The sequence below is a fragment of the Trifolium pratense genome, linkage group LG6 (assembly GCF_020283565.1).
Source record: "Trifolium pratense cultivar HEN17-A07 linkage group LG6, ARS_RC_1.1, whole genome shotgun sequence".
Classification (NCBI taxonomy): domain Eukaryota; kingdom Viridiplantae; phylum Streptophyta; class Magnoliopsida; order Fabales; family Fabaceae; genus Trifolium; species Trifolium pratense.
In genome coordinates, this window is record NC_060064.1 from 13242434 (window position 1) to 13265589 (window position 23156).

Below are 23156 nucleotides of genomic sequence, written 5' to 3' on the forward strand. Positions count from 1 at the left end.
CCTATCATGTCACTATGATATCCTGCACACCAAATGGGCCCTAATGGTAGAATTCTAGCTACTGAACTACTTGACAAAAAAAAATGACTTGCATCAAAGTTGACAGGCGGCCTTTTCTTTGTTCATTTCTACTCCATTTACACCTTTGTCTCCATTGGTATCAATTTCTACCTTGCTTTCATGCTCACCAATTGAGACACCAACTTTTGGTTGCCTTAGGATTTCTGCAATCCAATTTTGCAACTGACCGTAGACACTTCATCTGTTAGAGCAGGGCAAACAATGTTCATTACATAGTCAATGTTTAAATTGATACATGAGAAACAAACACTTAGCCTCAGTTTGGATAAACAACTTAATTAAGCGTTTATAACTTACTATAGAAGTTATAAGTTGTTTTCATATAAGTCGTCATTGAAAGCTTATAAAATTAAGCTTTCAACATGTCTTAGAGTTGCTTTCATAAACTCTCTAAAAAATTCTCTCAAATACTTAAGTTAATATTTGAACATATTTTAGTCGTGTCAAAACTATTTTGTCGAAATTTAAAATTTCTAAATATTCGATCAGAACTTTTTGTACATATTTTTATTCATACCAAAAGCTTTATGATGTATAAAACATAAGCAAGGAGCATGTGGTAGAGTAGACCCTATGAGAGTATTACCTAATCTTGGGACAGTGTGACCTTGAGGATGCCTTATTATAAGTGGTTTGTCAAATGCAGAGGCAAGTTCCTCAGAAGGAATTTTCAACCAATCTTTGTCACCAATAAAATGAACAGATTTAGCTTTGATGGGGTCCTTGTAAGCTATTTCACATATGCTAGGATCTCTAAATTTGGAGCCAGATATTGATATCAAAAACTTTATGGGTGGATGCTCCTTTAGCAATTTTCCCTGTCAATTAATTTCATGTTGACTAATTACTCACAATTTTGTAGTTTAATTATTGAAAGTATAAATCAAATTACAATAGTTACTTACCTGTGCTTGATAACCTATTAAAATGCTGAAAGTGTTGCACCCTGATTTAATTCAAAAGATAACAAAAAAACAAATTCAATTAGTGTCTATATATATGCATCAATTGTTGAAGCTTAATTCAAACTTTGACACTGGTCGCTTAGCGAGCTTGGCTTGGCTAAGCAAGCTCTATGCCATTGGGTTTTCTGTTATGGCAGTTAAAATCAAGTCAGTTAGGAAGTTGTTAGTTTGTTTTACAGTTGTAAAGTAGTTATGCTTTGTTACTTGTAGCCTAAGTAGCCTTTGGTTGTAGTATAAAACCAATTGTATTCCCCTCTTTTGCGAATTAATGAAATCATAACCTTTTCCCTCTTATCTCTCTCTCAATTCACTTCACTTCAATGTTTTCTCTAAGTTCTAACATCAATTGAGTCCAACTGTTACTGTCTTTTCTATTATCAAATGTGTGAGACGGTGTCACGATAGTCTATAAAAATATTTGAAATTCAAAAAACCTTTATGAGTGTATCTTCTGTTCATAATATTTGGACTAAATTGACTAACAAAATACATTTGAGAACCAAATTAACTAACAAAATTAGTGTACTCAATTATAAATGTTTACCTGTGAGAAGCCAAGGAAACCATCAAAGGGACCATTGGCAATGATGTACTCAGTCAAATATGAGATACATTCATCCAAGTTAGTGTACTCAGTGAAATCCTGAAATATAAGAGTTATTGTATATTTAGTTAAACTCAAAATTTCTTTACTCTACACTTAAAATAAAGTATGATAATTTTTCATTGCTACTAAGTATTTATATACCTTGTCGAATTGAAACCACTCAAATTGTAAGGTGGAGGAAAAATGCCTTCTATGTTAGATTTCCCTTCAGCAGGAAATTTTCCATCTGGGAATTCCTGTCACCAAAAACAACTTCTTTGGTTCTATTGTTCTCATCTCTACATTTTTTTACTTTCTAAAATATGAATACTATATAAATAACTTAGCTATAAATTGTGATAATTTGTGATCATTGATCAATCAAAGTGTTAAATAACAGTCACGTTGCGATCCTTGATTGGAAAGAATTACAGTCAAATACGATGCTAATTAATAATACAGTCTAAATAACATTTTGCAAAGATATAAAAAATATTAGTGTTGCAGCCTAAATCGCAGTTGATCATGTTTTCTTTTAAAGCATGACGATCGACTCTTGCAATAATCATTATGAAAAAGGTTTAATCACCATCAATAGTAATAAGTTAAGCCATCATGTCTCTACTTAATTAGTTTAAATCAGTGTTTCACACTTCAACAGACGCATTGCACGACACAACGAACACATTGACCGCAATCGCAACGACTACTACCACATCCGTGACTGTACAACAATTTAAAACGATGGCACCACACTAAGATAAGCCATGACGTCCCTACTTAAATCAGTGTTTTGTTTGTTATAATAAAGTTGCTAAGAAAGTTGGAAAAAACCACATCGTTGGTAATATAGTTAGTTTGACATTAGAAAAGACAAAGATATATATTAGTACTGGCTTAATTAGTAAAATGGTCCCTTAAAGACATTTTTGGTTTCATATTGTTCCCTTAAAGAAAAAAAGGTCTAAATAGGTCCCTTAAAGAAGAAAAAAGTCCGAATAGGTCCCTTAAAGACATATCCGTTAATCAGTTTGGTCCTATTTAGACCTCTTTTTAGGGACCAAACTGATTAACGGAGATGTCTTTAAGGGACCTATTCGGACTTTTTTTTCCTTTAAGGGACCTATTTGGACATTTTTTTCTTTAAGGGACCTATCTGAAACCAAAAATGTCTTTAAGGGACCATTTTATTAATTAAGCCTATTAGTACTAGTTACTACTAATAATTACCAAATGAAATTGAGAGAAAATAGAAGGATCCCATTTACTGATTTGTTTTTTGATAAAACTGCCACTGGTTCTGAATCCATGGAGGCAAAGTATTTTCATCTTCTTTCCATTTTTTCCTTCCATTTTTGTTTAATGTAAACACCAAAAACCTCAAAATTGGACTTGTTTTTGTAAAGAAATGAGAACTAATAAGAGCCTCTATTTCTACCTACCCTCCATATTTAAGGCCTCCATTCCAACAACAACCAGTTTGTCTTGTGGACTTGGTGGTGGGTGTTGCACATGCAAGCTTATTCGACAATTTGAGATGATTCATTCGCTGGTTCAATTTGTTGTTATTTACAGGACAAGACAAGGAAGAATGATAACAACTCTTTTCTCTACTACTTCATTATAAAATAGATATGGCTCCTTGTTCTTTTGGCTTACATATCCTCTCCCACACAATTGTATGCCAGCTTCTTGTCGATTCTGCTGATCGCCAAATGAAGCTTCCCATGATCTTCTAAATTTGGTTACATACACGTTTCGGATGAAGAGTAGTCTGCTGCATGATATAAGTTGGAATTGCCTGCCAGGACAGATTGTATGAGACTAACACGACCAGCGAAAGAAAGGTGACCAGCTTTCCAGGACGATAGTCTCTTTCGAATCTTATCAATCAAATACTCATAAGTTGAATTTTTCTAACAGCTATGCAGTAGAGGTAGTCCAAGATACTTCCCCAAATCAGCCATACGCTCAAAACCTGATGCATTACTGAGCTCCTCAGCCTGCCTACTATGAACATTTCGAGAGACTAACATCTTAGTCTTTTCTATACTAACTTTCGCACCAGAAGCTGCATAAAATACACATTAAGACATTCCACCATTAAATAAGACTTGCATATTCGCCAAATTATGCTAAAGACAACTCCGATTAGAAAAAAAAAAGTAGAATTAAAAATATTTTCTGTCACATTATGCTAAATACAACTTTTCACATTTATACAATATAACGTATAATAATATTACAATCCAAGTACTGTAAAAAACAAAATATTATAATCCAATAACATTTGTTCACCTTAAGGGTAGAAATTCTAGCTGCTAGCTTACTTGACAAAAAAAAATTGTGTGTGTAACACATTCAATTCAATTACAGATACAAGTGAATAAAAACTGGCACACCTATAGCTTAAAGACATCAACTCTCCTAAACTCTTTGAAATGTAACCATAATTTTATTTTCTGAGTGTGAACCAGGAATTCTCTGTGCACAATTGCAGAGACTAATCCTTTGAGCCATGTGAGAACCAAATAGCTAGGCAGCAAACTCTTCTTAAGAGTTTTAACGCTGCTGCATGCCCAAGTCAGTGATCAATCGAATCCAAGACCTTGGTTAAGCTAGAAGAGACCCGTGTCATCTCATCTAAACACTTTTGGGTATGTAACTATAAATTTAGTTAAACAAAGTTCATGATAGACCCACCTTGCTTGGTAGATGATCATGATTCACCAGCAGCAACAGAGAAAACGGAAGAACGTCTTGAGTAACCAAAACACAAAGCGGACGAAAAATATGATAACCAGCAAAACAATCAACCCTATCCAAAAAATCCCATAATAAAGTATAATATGATATAAAGTTCCATCAAGTGGATCCAATATCATCGAAAGAGAAATCACATAAGCACCAGCGGTACAAAACACCGAGACACAAGTTACAATTATAAGCAACCACATAACAAGCTTATTACGAAGAGGAAATCCACATATTAGTAACACAATTATTGCTTGAGAAGCAGAGAAAGATATGGTACATAAAAGTATAAAAACTTCATATCTAAACTTATTGTTATCATTATCACCAAAAGCTAAAACTGAAGTACCAGCTTTGCATATTTGATTAGGAGCACAGCCATCTTCAGATTTTGTGTTTGATTGCCAAACACCACCTGGTGGATTGATTGCAATTTGGAAAGTTAAGGATGCAATAACTGTTGCTACTACCATAAGGGAACCTCTCATTTGTTCTAAATAGTTTCCTTGATTGTTGTTTTCATATCTTGTGAATTGGTTATTAGGCCATGATGATCCTGGTAATAGTCCATTCTGAACCACAACACCCTCCATTGTTTTTTTGCCTATTAGCTTAGTTGTTTTCTTCTAAGTTGTGGTGATTGATGAATGATTATGTAATAGGAATTTGGTCAAATAAGAATAGCAGCAAAGATAATGCATTTTCATAGCACCTTCTGCTAAGTTGAAAATTGGGTTGTGGTCAACGTTAGCATTATACTAATTGAATGCTAGAAGAGTTTTCACATACTGTGGTCAGAAGAATGAATTAAGGTCAATATTATACAATATATGGTATAGTAAACGACTAGGAATGTATTTGTAATAAACTATACATCATGTAACAACCTATACTAACAAACGAGGCGCTAGGGATGTATTTGTAATTTTGATACATTTGGGTATCAATAAGGCAGCGAGTTACACTTTCGGGGACTAAAATATTGGTTTGTCCACCTATATGTAAAGGTATGTGTAAACCACCATTTTGGTTTGTGGAAGTGTATCTCGCTGTCATATTTATCCTTGGATGTACTGAAATTGCTATTAAGTCCAGGAATGTCTCTTTTATTAGTTATTTTGATCGTCAAATATGTTTTTAGATAATCAGATTGGTTCTCAAATGTGTTTTCTATTAGTCAATTTAGTCCATAAAATTTTTCTCAAATAGTAAATTCTCAAATAAAACGCAACAATTTCCAAAACCCAACTTCTTTTTTGAAAGCTCAACTTCTAAAACCGTGTAAACGTACCCAAGTCTACTATTGTGGTATTCAACGTTGATTTTTGTCTTTTAAAAATGTTTGGCTTCTTTTTTATAGATAAAAAAGCATTGAATTCCTATGTAAAAACAAGAGTATGTCACTTTCTTTTCTTATTTTTTTTTTTGTTCTTTGTGGCCTTTGTGAAGACTTCAGATAGTACGTACTACTAACTATTCCTGATTTGAGTTACTTCTGTCGACATTACAACATATTCTCAAATAATGTCAAAAGTCTTTGCTCTCTATTTCTTCCAGACCCAGATTTGATGTAGTCAAAATGGCCATACAGTCACACAGTTAGGCGTTGAAGACTGTCTAATTATGATCGGACAATCCTAATTTAACCACAGTGTTTTTAACATTATTAAATAAAATTTAAATTTGTTTTTCCTAAGCCGTCCGATCATAATCATATGGCTATAAACTCCATAAATGCATAGGATCAACGACGACATGTAATCCATTTCCATTTCTTCTACCCAATTTGCTTTGTTGTTTTCATGTGCTGATCCATTCTCATTCGCAACTCCCTCCATTTTTCTCTTTGCCTAGCTAAGTGTTTTTCTTATAATTTGTGATGACTGAATGAATGAATGAAAATTTGATCAAAATGATACTTTTTCGCCTATTACTAAGTGGAATTTTCGTTCATTTTTTTGTCTATGGTTTTCACCGGGCGGTGACCCTTTTATCAACTAGACATTATCGGGAGGTGGAGGAGGAAATCTATATGAAGCAATCACGTGTGTTTGTTGCTTAGAGTTATTAAGGTATTGTTCATATGTTGCAAAATTTATTATATGGCGGCTTAGTTCAGGAAGTTTACCTAAATTATTCGACAATTTGAGATGATTCGTCGTGAAGAAGATTATTCTGTATTATTTGAATAGTCATCATCGAACAAACAAATTTAATCTATGATGCTGATAATATTGTCAGTACATATGCTGGTGAAGAAGGCATTGAGAAATATAAGCAAACAAACATGAAGAATCACTCAAACACAATTTGCATCAAATTCAGTTTCCTTCTTTATAAGCTAAGATCTTCAGGCTTGTGATACCTCTATGATCTCTGCATTTTCCTTGTTGATTCCCATGCCATTTATACCTATGTCTCCATTGGTATTTTCTACCTTGCTTTCGTGCTCGCCAATTGAGACACCAACGTCTTTTGGTTGCGTTAGGATTTCCGCAACCCAATTTTGCAACTGACCCGTAGATACTTCATCTGGTTTCAGCAGGGCAAGAAAAATTCAATGTACAGTTTAATTAAGCACTTATTGTATAAACACTTATCATACAAGTGCTAATATGAATATATAAGTTATTTCTTTAACAAAAGATACAATAAAGTGAAAGTCAACTTATTTTCATATAAGCTGTTTTCATAAGCTATCTTCAAGAGCTTACTGGATTGAATTATTTCAGCTTATGTACGGACATAATCACTTGTGAGACTGTTTGGGAGAAATTATGACATGTTTGTTCATAAGTTGTGTTCAGCTTATTTTCATAAGCACTCCAAGATAGCTTATGAAGACAACTTATAGCTTATAGAAAAATAATTTAACTTCATTTTATATTTTGTTATAGAAACAACTTGTATATATGTGCTTATCATGGTTAGGGTTTATGCTATAAACTCCAAATTAAGATGCTTATCCAAACAGGCCGGCCTGTGTTGCATAAGCTATTCTATAACAATAACAATAATTTATAAAACATACTCCCTCCGTTCCAAGATATAAACAAAATTAGGTCAACACAAGTTAATGTATCTGGTCTAAATTTTACACAAAATACATCAACTTTTATTGATCAGTTTTTACTTATATTTTGGATGAGAGCAAGTAGCATGTAGTAGAGTAGACCCTATGAGAGTGTTACCTAATCTTGGGACAGTGTGACCTTGAGGATGCCTTATTATAAGTGGCTTGTCAAATGCAGAGGCAAGTTCTTCGGAAGGAATTTTCAACCAATCTTTGTCACCAATAAAATGAACAGATTTAGCTTTGATGGGGTCCTTGTAAGCAATATCACATATGCTAGGATCTCTAAATTTGGAGCCAGATATTGATATCAAAAACTTTATGGGTGGATGCTCCTTTAGCAATTTTCCCTGTCAATTAATTTCATACTGTTTAATTACTTATAATTTTGTAGTTTAATTATTGAAAGTATAAATCAAATTACAATAGTTACTTACCTGTGCTTGATAACCTATTAAAAGTGCTGAAAGTGTTGCACCCTGATTTAATAAAAGATAGAAGAAAACAAATTCAATTAGTGTCTATGTATGAAGCATAAGCACAAACACCAGACACGACATGGATATGTCGACACTAATAATAATTTGTGAAAAGGACATAATTCAATGTAATCATAAGTGTAAGTGTCGGTGTCGTGTTAGACACCAACGTGTGTGAGTGTGTCTATATCCGAAACCGGAACGCGCTTAATCTGAGGAGTGTATGTGCTTCATAGGTTATACATGAATGAAGTTTAAATGTGATTGTCTTTTAGGTAAATTATAAATGAGTAAATAGTCATTTTGATCACTAAATGTGTGAGGCGTTTTTACTTTAGTCACTGTCTCATTGCATGCGTCGAAATTGCAAAAATGTACATGAGTGTATCTTCTGTTAAAGGACCATACTGACCCGAGAACCAAATTAGCTAACAGAAAACAAATTAAAGGAACATACTGACTAACACGACACACATTCATGAATGTTTTCATAATTTCGATAGATTAAAGTACTATAGTGACAGTATCTCACGCATTCAATGATCAAAATGACTATATCCTCGATTATAAATGTTTACCTGTGAGAAGCCGAGGAAACCATCAAAGGGACCATTGGCCATGATGTACTCAGTCAAGTATGAGATACACTCATCTAAGTTAGTGTACTCAGTGAAATCCTGAAATATAAGAGTTATTTGAAATAAAGTTTGATAAATTTCACTGCTACATATATAATAACCAAAATTTGAAATAAAATAGAAAAGGGTATAATATAAGCTATAAGTATTTGTATACCTTGTCGAATTGAAACCACTCAAAGTAAGGTGGAGGAAAAATGCTTTCTATGTCAGATTTCCCTCCAGCAGGAAATTTGCCATTTGGGAATTCCTGTCACCAAAAACAACTTCTTTGTTATCATTAGTGATCATTGATCAATCAAAGTTTTAAATAGCAGTCGCGTTGCAATCCTTGATTTTGCGAAAAATTACAATCAAATAATGCTAATTAATAATATAATACAAGGTCGACCACATTATACAATTACAAAGGTATAAAAATATTAATGTCGCAGCCTAAATCGCAGTCAACCCCCTCTTCCCGAAAGCTTTGCGGGGACTACTTTACGACAGACGACCGCCCGTAGGGGGTTTACTGCACATGGCCATCAACACTAGCAATTATTATATATGAACAACGGCTAATAAGTAATCACCATCAATAGCACTAAGTTAACCCATCAAGTCCGTACTTAATTAGTTTAAAGAGTGTTTCACACCACAAGAGTCACATTACACGTCACAACGATCGCATTGACCACAATAGCATCGACCTCTATTGCATCCGCGACCGTACAAAAATTTAAAACCATGGCACTATGTTAAGCCATTATGATTGTGATTGGCTACATTAGTCATTTAACGTAGTTTGACGCTGTAAGCGTCCGTTTATATGAAATCCGATTACTTACTCAAAAAACAACTAAAAACAATCTCAGTCATCCATTTAAACTTGGACGGTTAGGATTTGTTACTGCGTGCTACTGTGTCCTGCTTTTACAGCAAGAAATCCACACGCAAGCTATCATGTCCCTACTTAAATCAGTGTTTTGTTTGTTCATATGAAGTTACCAAGAAACTTGGAAAAACCCACATAGTTGGTATGAACATTAGAAAAGACAAAGATATTATATTGCTAGTATAGTAGTAATAATTACCAAATGAAATTGAGAGAAAATAGAAGGATCCCATTTACTGATTTGCTTTTTGATAAAACTGCCACTAGTTCTGAATCCATGGAGGCAAAGTATTTTCATCTTCTTTCCATTTTCTCCTTCCATTTTTTGTTTAATGTAAACAACACCACTAACCACAAAGTTGGACTTGTTTTTGTAAAGATATGAGAACTAATAAGAGCCTCTATTTCTACCTACCCTCCATATTTAAGGCTTCTAAACAACAACCAGTTTGTTACTCTTGTAGTTGACTTGGTGGGTAGGTGTTGCACGTGCAAGCTTAACACTTGTACTTAGTTCTACCCTTCCTCAAATTTTCCAATTTCATAAAAGTGATGTTTCTGTCTAATCATAAAATTTTGTGTGTCGGTAGTAGGTAAGCCTAGTAGCATTATTATTATGCAAACGTTTTAAACGTTTTAGACTATGAAGTTCCTATATGATATCACACCGATATGACGATAGGGAACCAATATGACGATAGGGAAAATTTTCAAAAATTCCGATGCGATATGGCTGGGATACGTTATTTAAAAATTAAATTTAAAATTAAATATATATATATATATATATATATATATATATATATAGGGGGCTGCTAACTTAGACCCAGTTGGGTCTAAGTTAGCAAGGTGCACCTTTTCAGTTGGACCAAAATACTCATTCTTTTTAATTAATTAACCAAATTACCATCAATGGACGCGGATTCAGTGTCGCGCGCGTACCGCAGTACCATGGTTACAGACCGTTGATTTCCATCAGACAGCCAAGATCTGATCTCATCAAGACAGTCTGATCAATCAGACAGCCCAGATCATCCGAATCCATCAGATTCCAGCGCGTGCACCACACTGGATTACACCCTGGAGAGAGAAGAATCTACTTTTTAAAAGCAGGACACGTGTCGCTGTCTGATTGGCTGGACGTGATTTTTTTCCATTTAATACTTTGAACTCAATTATTTCGTTGTAAATTAATTTTTTATTTATTTTTTTTATACCAAAATTCATAATTTTTTTTTCTCTACAAATAGAGACTTGGTTCGTTTGATTTGGACACAGAAAAAAAAACCCAATTTTTCACTACCTTAATCTTATTTTTCACTACCTTACATCAACTCACTGAAACTATTCTACCAGCAAAATGGTTTCAGATTACAACTCTCTGAAACCATTGTACCAGATAAATGGTTTCAGAAGCAAACACAATTAATAAATTACTCACTGAAACCATTCTACCAGTAAAATGGTTTCAGAATACAACTATGTGCAATCATTCTACAAGGTAAATGGTTTCAGAAGCAAATAACTAATAATCAACTTACTGAAACCATTCTACCAGCAAAATGGTTTCAGATTACAACTCTCTAAAACCATTGTACCAGATAAATGGTTTCAGAAGCAAACACAATTAATAAATTACTCATTGAAACCATTCTACCAGTAAAATGGTTTCAGAATACAACTATGTGCAACCATTCTACCAGTAAAATGGTTTCAGAAGCAAACATTAGTTTTTAATTACCGTTTTATCTCATTTAATTAACTAAAAATAGTTTCAGGTCTCCAAAAATTTCATAAAATATACCAAAAGTTCCAGAATATTATCTACTATTTTCCTGGTATAATGGTTTCAGTGAGTTGGTTGAGTGGTGCCTGTTAAATTACAACAGACAAGTAACGTATTTAGTAGACAAAAAATGAGATTAAGGTAGTGAAAAATTGCGTTTTTTTTTCGGTGTCCAAATCAAACGAACCAAGTCTCTATTTGTAGACAAAAAAAAATTATGAATTTTGGTATAAAAATAAAAAAATAAAAAATTAATTTACAACAAAATAATTGAGTTCAAAGTATTAAATGCACAAAAATCACGTCCAGCCAACCATTTTGTGACACGTGTCCTACTTTTAAAAAGCAAATTTTTCTCTCTCCAGGTTGTAATCCAGTGTGGCGCAGGCGCTGGAATCTGATGGATCAGGATGATCTGGGCTGTCTGATTGATCAGACAGTATTGATGAGATCATATCTTGGCTGTCTGATGGAAATCAACGGTCTGTAACCATGGTCCTTCGGTACGCGCGCGACACTGGATCTGCGTCTACTAATGGGTATTTTGGTCCAATTGAAAAGGTGCACCTTGCTAACTTAGACCTAACTAGGGTCTAAGTTAGAAAACCCCATATATATATATATATATATATAAGGCTTAATTAATAAAATGGTCCCTTAAAGACATTTTTTGTTTCAGATTGGTCCCTTAAAGAAAAAAAGGTCCAAATAGGTCCCTTAAAGAAAAAAAAAGCCTGAATAGGTCCCTTAAAGACATTTCCGTTAATCAGTTTGGTCCTATTTAGACCTCTTTTTATGGACCAAACTGATTAACGGAAATGTCTTTAAGGGACCTATTCGGACTTTTTTTCTTTAAGGGACTTATTTGGACCTTTTTTTCTTTAAGGGACCAATCTGAAACCAAAAGTGTCTTTAAGGGACTATTTTACTAATTAAGCCTATATATAAATGCACTATATATAAACATAACTAAAATCGACAATGATAAAAAATTAACATTCAAATTACTCAAATTGAGCAAACAAGTGACAATTACATATTTAAGTTAAGTACTACCCAAAAAGATAGTGGAATGGGTAGCTCAACTAGTTAAGTTAGTTGAGCTAAAGTTTAAGGAGTTGGAGATTCAGAGTTCAAGTCCTGACAAGGAGAACAACTAACATACTAATATAATATAATAACATTCAATACTTAAAGAGGAAACACAAATTATATCAGTCTTCTTTCCTACGTTTTCATCATCAAAGAGCATTAATTGCTTGACACTTTTTCGATACGCATATTAGAGAAGCATCCAACACGTATCGGTTATATTTTTTTAAAAAAATAATAATATTAATTGTCGATACTTCTCCAATACGTGTATCGGACGAGTATCGATATCGAATACGTATCGGACACGATACTTCACCATTTTTATAATATCGAGGCTTCATAGATTTTAGATTTTGAGTTTTATTTTATTATTATTACTTGTTGACACAATTTGTAACACCCTTCATTTACCCCTTTATTTTATTTGTGAAAAAGTTAATTTTATTTATTTAATAAGGATGTCACACATACTCAACGTAACTATGTCCTCAAATGATTAAAAATTATGCAGCGGAGAATAAAAATTAAACCAATAATATAAGTTTCAAAGTTCAAATTGAAATGATTGAATCAAAACGACATAGTCCAATTGTTAATAAAGAATTAGTAGCATAATTAAATAAAAGTTTTCCCCCAACAACATCCTAACAGAGCGACTCCAATTAAATAGCAAAGCAACAGCTATCCGAACGCATCAGCTATGACTCATCACCTACCTGAAAATCTACGGTTGCACACCGTAGGGCCAAGCCAGAAGGGGGAATGTAAAGGTGAGCGACAATACATCAAGAAAGTAACTGAATTAAAACGTAATAACTAGCAACATCATAAACAACAACAAGACCACCTAAGCGGATGGCCACACGTATTCATCAGTCAACCACAATCATTAATCAACAATTAAATAAAAAGAAATAACAACAACATTTAAATAAAGAAATATAATTAAAATGCATGCAATGCGCCTAGACTCGCTACATGCATGTGGTACCAATAGCAACGTCATTTTCAACTTCATTAGGCAACGTCATTTTCAACATCATTTATACAACTTCAATAAGCAACGTCATTAGACATGTGAATGAATGCATGTCATGTTATAATAAACAACGTCAATAGGCAACATCATTTAACAACTTCGATAGACAACTTCATCATCATTATAACAACATCAATAAACAACGTACATAAGCAACTACAACAATAACAATTACAACATCATAATTTCGGCACAACTCAAACATCATTAAAATAGATAATTCAACATCGTTATAACCACGTAGCTCAACATCATTATTCAAAGAAACAACAATTCAAACAACACAATTACTATCAACGAGCAACGACTTAAAACAACACAGATACACAACAATTATTAGCAACTCCGATTACAACACCAACTAAAACTCCATAACTCAATTAATCATTCACTCCTCTCCAAAACAACAACCTGATACTCCTTTTTAACAGGACTCATAACCCAAATCATCTTGATTTAGTTTACCGACGAAAGGTATGAATTTTAAATCAATTTAATTAATAACAATTGTGAAATAAATTCAAATCCTTAATATTGTATAAAACCAGGGAGAGTGAGATACACCAGAGGATTCCAAAATATTCAAAATACCGTACATAAAATTTTGGGAAATTTTCACGAAATTATAATATTTTTAATCACCTTTTTACTCCAAATAATTAATTAAAAATAGCTACGAGTGTCCAAAAATTACCAAAGAGGTACCAAAATTTCAAGAAAATTATTTACTATTTTTCCATATAACAAGTTTTAAAAACGGATCATCCCTTCCCTCTCACGCGCCCCCCACGCGCCACTACTGCGAGTGGGCATAGCCGGCGCGTCACTGTTCATCTTCTTCACCCGTTTGACTGCAAAACGGGGCGCTCGACCCGGTTCCTCGACCCGACTCGTTCTCTCTCATTTCTCAACGAAAATTGACGTTCTTTATACCGTTTTGATCGTCATTGAATTTATGAAAGATACCCGATCATATTTCTTAAAATCGGCAACTTAATCGCTTAAATCCGACAAGGTTTATATGTTTCTTTTTTTTTAAAAAAAAAACACCATTAAAGGTTGTTCAAATGCTTTGATTGTTATTGTTCTTCTACTCAAGAAAATCCCATAAACGTTCCTAAATTGTTTAGGACTCTTAAAGGATCATAAAAACTCAACTTGTGATTAGTTAGACTCAAAAACATCATTTTTAATAAATCTTAGTTTTTCTCAAACTCTTGAACTCACCCCCTCGTTGAACTCATAAGTTCATCTAAAGCCAACCTCAATTACGAATTAATTCAGCAACATCACCGACAATACAACATCATTGATCATAAGGATAAAAATCACAACAACACCAACACATCATCATCATCATAGTAAAATCCAAAATTCAAATTCAATTAAATTCAAACAACAACAACATAATATGCATAAGAGCAACAACTTAAGCACACATATATAATAAATACATCAAGTATTCATATTGAATTCAGAATTTCAAGAGTATAAAGCTCCCTTACTTGGATTGCAGTGAACTCCCTACATTGATGTTAAGCTTTTCCTTCCCTTGCTTCCTTTCACTCTCCTACGAGCTCTCTCTCTTCTCTCACTCACTAGCACTATTTTTTTGTGTGTTTGTTTTTGTTATGGATCATCATACTTCTTCTATTAACCAATGTCAATAAACAACTACATTATTATTATTAAAATATGACATTATTATTATTGAAATGTTTTAATGAGAATTAAAATTATGTTTCTTCTCATTTATCCCCTTTCTCTACCATTTTCATATCTACACCCCCTCTATGCTTCCAACACATTTTTATTTAACTTTCTATTTCTTTTTCTTCTTTTAATTTTTATTTAGCACTTATTTAATTATTCGCCACAAAATAATTAAATAAACATCGTCAATCAACACTACATAAACATCGTCAATCAACACCACAACAAGAAAATCAACACCACAACAACTAAATAATTAAATAAAATGAATCCTAATTTTTGGGGCGTTACACAATTAAAAATGTTAAATCATGTAAGGACCAACAAAGTGCGTGTGGCGTGGGACAAATTAACAGATATTTACTAGGACATGTATATTGTTATGGCCTAAACCAAAAAATTCATAATTTTATACAAATTAAAAATATATTTAATTCTTAAGTTTTTTTTCTTTCTATTATACCATCAATTTTAAAATGGTTTTTAAAAGGGAAACGAGATGACAGAATAGTGAATTTTCATAAAACTAATTTGCATTATATATTACATCTCCTTTAAATCCAAAAATAAAATGAATAACTAAAATGTTCCCATAAGCATTGCCGAATAGTGAGAACATCACATTTTATATATAAAAGTCAGAATTTAAATTTCGAACACTAAATTTATTCGGCTTAAGAATGAAATTCTAACCATACAACTTAAAAAAAAAAACTAAATACAGTATATTTTAGTCATATAAAATCAAATAAATATTAAAGTATATCTTTTTGGTGAAGAAATATAAAATAATTTAAATTGGTCCAACGGCTAGTTAGGGAGGTGAAAACGACACCACAACGGTTCCATTCCGCTGCCAACCAGCATTGCCAATTGCGCAACACCTGCCTGCCTCCAGTCTAAGACACTCTATGCTCTTCCATTATTTTTTGTGTTTATTACTAATTTCATTTTTTATGTAATAATATACTCATACTATTAACATAAAATTAGTCCAATAATTAGATGAATAGTATTTAGTGACTCTCTTCTACCGACAAACCTCGAACTCAACTACCACCAAGATGTCATTAGCATATATATATATATATATATATATATATATATATATATATATATATATTACGATTTATTTGCAAATAATTTGTTTTTAAGTAGTCTAATGACTAAAAATTTCACTAATAGATAAGTGGGATGATCGAAGTTTAAAAAAATTCGGTCATTACCTACAGTCTATTAGCCACAGTTATTGGGACCGTGGGCGTTTAAGTCCATTTGTTATGGTTTAATCGTGGCTAAGATTTTTCCCCCCTATGTTTTCAACAAACGCGCTGTATTTTAGGTTTTCTTGCGATACTTTTCTACTTCCACTTTTCTAATTTCACTCTTTGCCCGTGAAATTCCCCATTCTTCAACAATGCTTCCATTTCACACATATTTTAAGATTTCTCAATCTCTCAAATTCCTCAAAAGTTTCAACCTAAACTAAAGGGAACATAAATCTCAGTGTTAGAAGCTACAAGATTCACTACAACAGGGAAGTGGGCGATCCCTTCCGTTCTTCTTCTACTCTCTATTCTTCTTCTCTTTGCAGATCAAGATTCGTTCATTCATCAATTTCGTTGCATATTTCAATAGAGCGGATATCCAATCTTCCATATTTGTGTCAACTTGTGTGTTGCGATAACTCACCTCTATTAATTATTAAATAATCAATAAAAATAAAATACTTGTAAAAAATAATTAAATAAAAACAAGAGTATCAAATTTGAGTGCACTGGATATGCACAGACGGTGTAAAAAGCCATTTACAGAGATAACCAATTAAAACTCATGATTTTGACACATCAGATTATATTTAACAAATAATTAAATATATTCTTCTCTCTCCATTGTATTGTCTTTCATCAGATTATATACAAACAATGACATGAAAGCATGGTTTTGTTGTGCCATACTGCCGTTGATTTGATGATGTGCTTGAACCAGAAACAGGGGGAAGGAGTATTATTATGTCCCAGATTCATCTTTTTGTTCATTGAAGGAAAATCAAACAAACTCACAAGTAAAAAATGATACCATTCAACTGCAAAAAGTTTTGAAATTTAATATCAAAACTATTTTTATGGAATTTAAATAATGGGTGACGAATAGGGTGTGAGACTAATCGTTTTCTTTCATTTAAATAATTTATAAATTTAATATGACATGACTAAAATATGAAATCTGATTGGATGTGTGTGTAAAAATTACTATAAGCAATCATTGTATATCCTTTTTTTCCCATCAAATTTTAAACTTTTTGTATATTTTTATTTTCTTTTTCAATTTCCTCTTTCTCCCATGCAGTTTCACTAACAAGGACCACCGGTGTCTCCGAGTTTTAAGAGGGAGGCTCTGTGCAAAATATAAAAGTAGTCATTTTAAAAATATAATTTTTTTTAAAAAAATTGTCGATTTAAATTGCATATAATATAAATAAAAAAAATCATTCTTTTTTTTAACGTAAAAAAAAAAAATCATTCTTGTAAACAAATAAATTATCAATATTAAATCAATTGCATTAAATTAAATGAAACAAGAAATACAAAATAATTATTTTTGTATATAACGTAAAAAATGAACATCCTAATCTAAGATTAAATTTTATGCAAAGAATAAAATGTACTAGAACTATATTTACGAGTATAGATAACTAATATATTGATACTCATATGATATTTTATGAACATTAACAATATATAACTATTATTTTAGGGCCTAAAAATTAATCTATTAATATACATCTGATATTTTATAGGTAGAAATAATATATAAGTAATATTATAGGAACTCAAAATTTTGAGTTGGGGCCCTCAAAATTTTGAGGCCCGGTACCGTCGCATACCTCGCACATGTGTGCGAGACGCCTCTGGCAAGGACACCGTTCCCCCTAAAGTCCAACATATTTTGGCAAGTGCATTGTTTAGTAAAATTTTTAATGACATGAAAGTTAACTTTCAATTGACTACCAGACAGAAAATAACTTTTGGATGTTTGCAGGTAGCCCATGCTCAGAATTTTCTTCTAGCTATCTTAATCAAGGGATTAAGTCAACATATGTCCTCAGTTGAATATCACACTATCCTCAAATACCGCCTGATGATTCTTCTATTTCCTGCTGATGAGGTATGCCTTATTTGTCGCAAGGCGTGTCTAGATAGATTTGTGGAGTATACAGTTCGTTGTCGAGAGCTTCCAAGCTTCAAATACAGACATGACATTGTTTTTTTTTTTTTTTTTTATGTTTTTAAGCGCGCATGAGTATCTGTGAAGAAAGATGTACCTGTGAACTTCTTAACTGATCCACTAGAGGGGAGATCTACACTGATGCCAGCTGATATTTTGGTGTACGGATGGGTAGGAGGAAAACATACATGTGTGGACTTGACTGGAGTATCCCCACTTGTGCGATTGACGGCTGAAGATTTTATTGTAGGACAGACGATCCTCAAAGCTGCTTCAAGCAAAGTAGCCAAACATAAGAGAGCGTGTTCTAACAATCAACATGCGTTTATACTATTTGCTTTTGACACGTTTGGTTTCCTAGCACCAGATGCTATGAATTTTTTGAAAAGAGTTCAAAGAGTCATGCATAACAATTTGGTGTCTCCTAGGTCTCTCGATATAGTATTTTAAGATGATTGAATTTGTCATTCAAAAAAAGTTAACGACGCAGCTTGTTATCCGTTTACCTTCCATTCAAGTATAATTATCTTACGTTTTTCTTTTAAAAGAATCCTTTCTATTTTTTTTCAAAAAATATATTATTTAAAGTTACACAATCTTTTACTTATCTCTTTGCTATTTTTATTTTTTACGATTATCTATATTACGATTTTACTACAAATCCATTAATTAAAAATTTAGCACTACTGTTTTTCAAATGAAATTATCACTGTACCGTTAATGAATCGCATCCATGTGCACGCTGGAGCATAGCGCGTGCCATTTTCTCCATTGAAAGGAGACATTAAGAATCCAACGTCTATAAATCCTAAAAAGATCTGGGCCACCAACACGTCATTTCAAAATCCTAATCTATACACCTAATTTCTCATTAACCCCATTAATTAATCAATTAATTAATCTACCACCCAAACCCATAAATACTTTTCTTAATATTATACTACTGTCCAAAAATAATTCGCGTAAAATGAACAACTATTTAAGAATCAATATATCGTAAATTTAGTTTCGAACTTAAACATGCAACAAAATTAAAGTTGTTTGTCATCAATTGAATCCCACAAGACAAGAGCCAAACAATTAATATATTTGTCTTCGGTCTTCACAATTGCGCGCCATAAATACCACGAATACGTACTTAAAAAAACACTTTCCCACAATTGCGCGCGATAAATACCACGAATACGGACTTAAAAAAACACTTTTTCTTATTACATCCATTTAATTTTTAGTTAATTATAAATATTTATTGTTTTAATTATTTTTCCTACCTTACAAATAATAATTATTTAATTTATTTTCCTTCAAAAAAAATGTTTAGTTTATTTATTTATGTGCCCTCAAATTTTCCACCAATCAATCATTCATTCATTGAGAGATCGCGCTCTCGCTCTTTCTCTCTCTATCTCTCTCACTCCTCATTCTCTCTCTCTTCTTGCATTCACGAAACTTCTTCTCTTTGTGTGTGAAAAGGTGAATCTTCATCTAAGTTTTCTAGTTCAATCATCATTTCAATTTTCTAATTTTTCTTCATTTTCTGTGAAACTCTGTTGAATTAGACCAATTTGACTCTTTTTTCATTTATAATTTCAAAATTGGTGTTCAATTTCATTTTTCCGATTATACCCATGATTTTTCTTTTTAGTGCCGTGTTTTGTGAATTATGCTTTACCAATTTCATAGGTAATTTTCTTCTGGGGTGTAATTGATTTCTTTCTTTCCTGTTAGATTAAGAATATTGAGATTGTGGGGTTTCCATTTTACCCATTAGGGTTTTTCCCTTGTGATCGAGTATAAAAAAAGATGTTTTTTTTTTAATGTCTCTTTGCAATTTTGGGGTTAAAAATTGATTCTTTATTGTATATTGTTGTGTGTAAATTAAGGGTTTTGTTAGAAATGAGATAAATTCAGGTCAAGCTCTATGTGAGTTGATTTTCTTATATGTCTTTTTTTTGGTGATTTGTTTCATAGGGTTATAGTTCTAAAGGAGATTAGGTATTCAAATTTTTGAACTTTTTGTTTTTGGTTCAAGTGTCTGAAAATTGACTTTACTTTAGATGTCATTGATGATTTGTGTTTTGTATGTTTTTCTGTTTGAGATTCTTGATCTATCTTATGTTCCTTGTACTTAAGACTCGAGTATAGTTTCTTGTTTGGATTTTGTGATTTTGTAATGAAAATTTGATAAAATGATATGAGCTGTACAAATTTCTTGTGGAGACATTTTGACTTAATTGCATGATTTGTTTTGTGCAGCAAATTTGTGGACTCTCTGAATTAGGCTACTCACTCCTCGGTGACAGAACTAAACAGAAAGGGTTCCTTTGTGCTGCTGATGGTAAGCATTTATTTGCTTAATATTCGTGATATTTTATAACCGGTGACGTGTCATTTGCCAATTTAATGTGAAATAGAATTGTCGTGTAGTTGTTCGATTCTGTTTTGGTTGAGTAACGGAATGTTCTGACATTGTAGTTATGGTGCTTTTGTTTTAGGCCACTAATGAAAATCTTCCGCCTAACGTAATAAAGCAACTTGCAAAGGAGTTGAAAAATCTTGATGAAACGCCTCCTGAGGGCATTAAAGTTGTCGTGGATGATGATGATTTCTCAACGATACATGCTGACATTGATGGGCCAGGCAAGTAACTTCATTTTTTTTAATGTAACGTTCGACATTATGTATAGAGCTCAAGCTGAAATTTTGTCGTGTTATGTGTTTTTGCAGCTGGGACTCCTTATGAGAATGGAGTTTTCCGCATGAAATTGATACTGTCCCGTGATTTTCCTCATTCTCCTCCTAAAGGTGTGTTAAAATAGAACAATATTAGTAATTTTCCATTGAAATTTTGAATTGTTGTTTTTGTTGAACTGCTTCATGTGATGGAATTTATTATTTATTCATCCCGAAAACAATGTTTGCCTTGCGGGTCCTGAATTTCTCTACTGTTTTGCATGCTGTTAACTAACTGTGATGCAATTTAATTTAATGTTTAGGATATTTCATGACCAAGATTTTCCATCCAAATATTTCAAGCAATGGAGAGATTTGTGTCAACACACTTAAAAAGGATTGGAATCCTAGCCTTGGGCTACGACATGTCCTTACCGTAAGTCTTTCTAGACATTCTTGATTTATTGAATCAACATTGAACATTAATGTTGTAGGATTTTATTGCAAGTTCTTGTTGACTGGACTTTGTATTTAAATCAACATTGATTCACATAATCCACAGGTTGTTAGGTGTCTATTGATTGAACCGTTTCCAGAATCGGCTCTAAATGAGCAGGCTGGTAAACTACTGCTTGAAGATTATGAGCAGTATGCTAGACATGCCAGGTGAGTTAAGCCAATGGTGCTGCTCCTGTCGATTTATTTCTTGTATAGTTTGATCCGTGGTTTTGAAAAAATTTCTTTAGTTAAACTAGTTTAATGCATGTCTTTTACTTATCTGATTCGTAAGATGTTCCAATTGTGTGCTTGTAATTGAGGAGCTTTAACTGGGTGATATGCAGGCTTTACACCGGAATACATGCAAAACCGAAGCCCAAATTCAAAAGTGGAGCTATAACCGAATCAACTACTGCTCTGAATGTTGATCAGACAAACACCTCGGTGCTTAATGCTGACAGCAAAACTGTGCCATCAAATGCTGCTCTACCACCATTGTTGATGCCCTCAACCACTGCAGCAAGAGGAGCTAGTCAGGATCAGGCAATGGGTGTTCTGACCGAGTCATCTGTTAATTGTTCTACTGCTTCTGCAGTAGCTTCTGCTGCTCCTGCACCACAAAAGAAGGATATTCGAACTGCTAAAGCTCAGGCAGACAAGAAGAAGTTAGATGCTAGAAAGAAAAGTTTGAAAAGATTGTGATGAAGTTGTTCAAAATCAAACTTTTTTGTTATTTGTGTCTTAGTTTTTGCAATTTGATAGAAAGAAAAAGAGAGGGAGGTGGCAGGGAAATGAGTTCAAAATTTGGTTTATGATGTGTTGTAATTTTCAATGGGAAGAAATGGGTGAAATTGAACTTTGTGTACTATTGATCTTTTTGTGAAAGAAGACTCACCCTTTATTTTTATTATTGTTTTTTATTTCTCAATTTGATCTCTATAATCCATGATCTTAGTGTCATTTACTATTTGATTACTTAGCCACTAATTTTACTCAAACCCCTCAAACTATTATTCCATCACATTCATTGGAAACTTGATAAGTCCACCTTGTACTTTTCCTCATAGGACATGTTATCATGCTTAGAATGACACTTCAATTACTTGGGTTGTATATTTCTCTGTCCTTGTAAAGGTTAGATGATACATCAATCACTTAAGGGGATTACTTAGGAGTATTTTTCTTCATGATACCAATAACTTGGGGGTATTTGTATTTTCCTCAGTACTAGTAGTGGTTAGATGATACTACATCAATCAGTTAGAGTGAGTGTATAGACTACACTACACCTCAAGCTCATACGGTGGTTAGGCAGTTCCTCAAAATCTAAACTTGAAGGTTATATTTCATTCACCATAATTAAAGTTGTTGGTTTGTTGGCATACATGGGAATACATCATATGTATACATGTGGATTACATCATACATGAAAACATTTATCCATTCCCCCCACACATGCCACATTTTGCTATACATTCTCCCTTCGTCTTTTTAAGTGTCGCTTTTGACTACACAAATCAGTATACAATCCAATTTACTTGCATATAAAATATACAATCCACGGCCACTTCCTTAAGAGTCAAGTTTTTTAACAATTGAACCAAGTCATTGTTGGCCGTATTTGATTCTTAATCAAATGAATTTGATGAATGATGGACGAATCACAAGAAT

The 23156-nt window shown here is 32.9% G+C and overlaps 2 protein-coding genes, 1 long non-coding RNA gene and 1 pseudogene across 4 annotated transcripts; 1 reads left to right on the forward strand and 3 right to left on the reverse strand.

Annotated features, from left to right (window-relative positions):
• On the reverse strand, window positions 1–4873 carry LOC123893156 (annotated as a pseudogene).
• Window positions 4874–6540: 1667 nt separating this feature from the next.
• Window positions 6541–9877, reverse strand: LOC123889022 (dihydrofolate reductase-like). The gene is made up of 6 exons (XM_045938197.1): window positions 9653–9877; window positions 8734–8826; window positions 8517–8615; window positions 7897–7938; window positions 7578–7809; window positions 6541–6918 (listed from the first exon to the last, which is right to left on the reverse strand). Exons 1-6 carry the CDS (start codon window positions 9773–9775, stop codon window positions 6737–6739), a joined length of 771 nt encoding a protein of 256 aa, XP_045794153.1. The 5' UTR covers window positions 9776–9877; the 3' UTR covers window positions 6541–6736.
• Window positions 9878–12872: 2995 nt separating this feature from the next.
• On the reverse strand, window positions 12873–15009 carry LOC123889024. Its single transcript, XR_006802415.1, has 2 exons — window positions 14879–15009; window positions 12873–13058 (listed from the first exon to the last, which is right to left on the reverse strand). It is a non-coding gene; the product is annotated as an uncharacterized LOC123889024 (long non-coding RNA).
• A 4646-nt stretch (window positions 15010–19655) lies between these two features.
• Window positions 19656–22392, forward strand: LOC123889021 (ubiquitin-conjugating enzyme E2 22). 2 transcript variants are annotated; one of them, XM_045938195.1, is made up of 7 exons: window positions 19656–19787; window positions 20571–20652; window positions 20810–20954; window positions 21042–21119; window positions 21311–21423; window positions 21550–21653; window positions 21830–22392. In XM_045938195.1, exons 2-7 carry the CDS (start codon window positions 20650–20652, stop codon window positions 22185–22187), a joined length of 801 nt encoding a protein of 266 aa, XP_045794151.1. In that variant the 5' UTR covers window positions 19656–19787; window positions 20571–20649; the 3' UTR covers window positions 22188–22392. The 2 variants fall into 2 exon arrangements, with proteins under 2 accessions (XP_045794151.1, XP_045794152.1); XM_045938196.1 differs by having other exon boundaries at window positions 19776–19997.
• The last annotated feature ends 764 nt before the right edge of the window (window positions 22393–23156 follow it).

Bases quoted from the DNA above. Each gene is read 5' to 3' on its own strand.
- LOC123889022 (XM_045938197.1), bottom strand. From the start codon at position 9,775: ATGGAAGGAGAAAATGGAAAGAAGATGAAAATACTTTGCCTCCATGGA. The intron at 8,616-8,733 runs GTATACAAATAC...CTTATATTTCAG, and splicing joins AGTGGTTTCAATTCGACAAG to GATTTCACTGAGTACACTAA. The intron at 7,939-8,516 runs GTAAACATTTAT...TTATTAAATCAG, and splicing joins GTTTCCTCGGCTTCTCACAG to GGTGCAACACTTTCAGCACT.
- LOC123889021 (XM_045938195.1), top strand. The intron at 20,955-21,041 runs GCAAGTAACTTC...GTGTTTTTGCAG, and splicing joins TGCTGACATTGATGGGCCAG to CTGGGACTCCTTATGAGAAT. The intron at 21,424-21,549 runs GTAAGTCTTTCT...CATAATCCACAG, and splicing joins GGCTACGACATGTCCTTACC to GTTGTTAGGTGTCTATTGAT.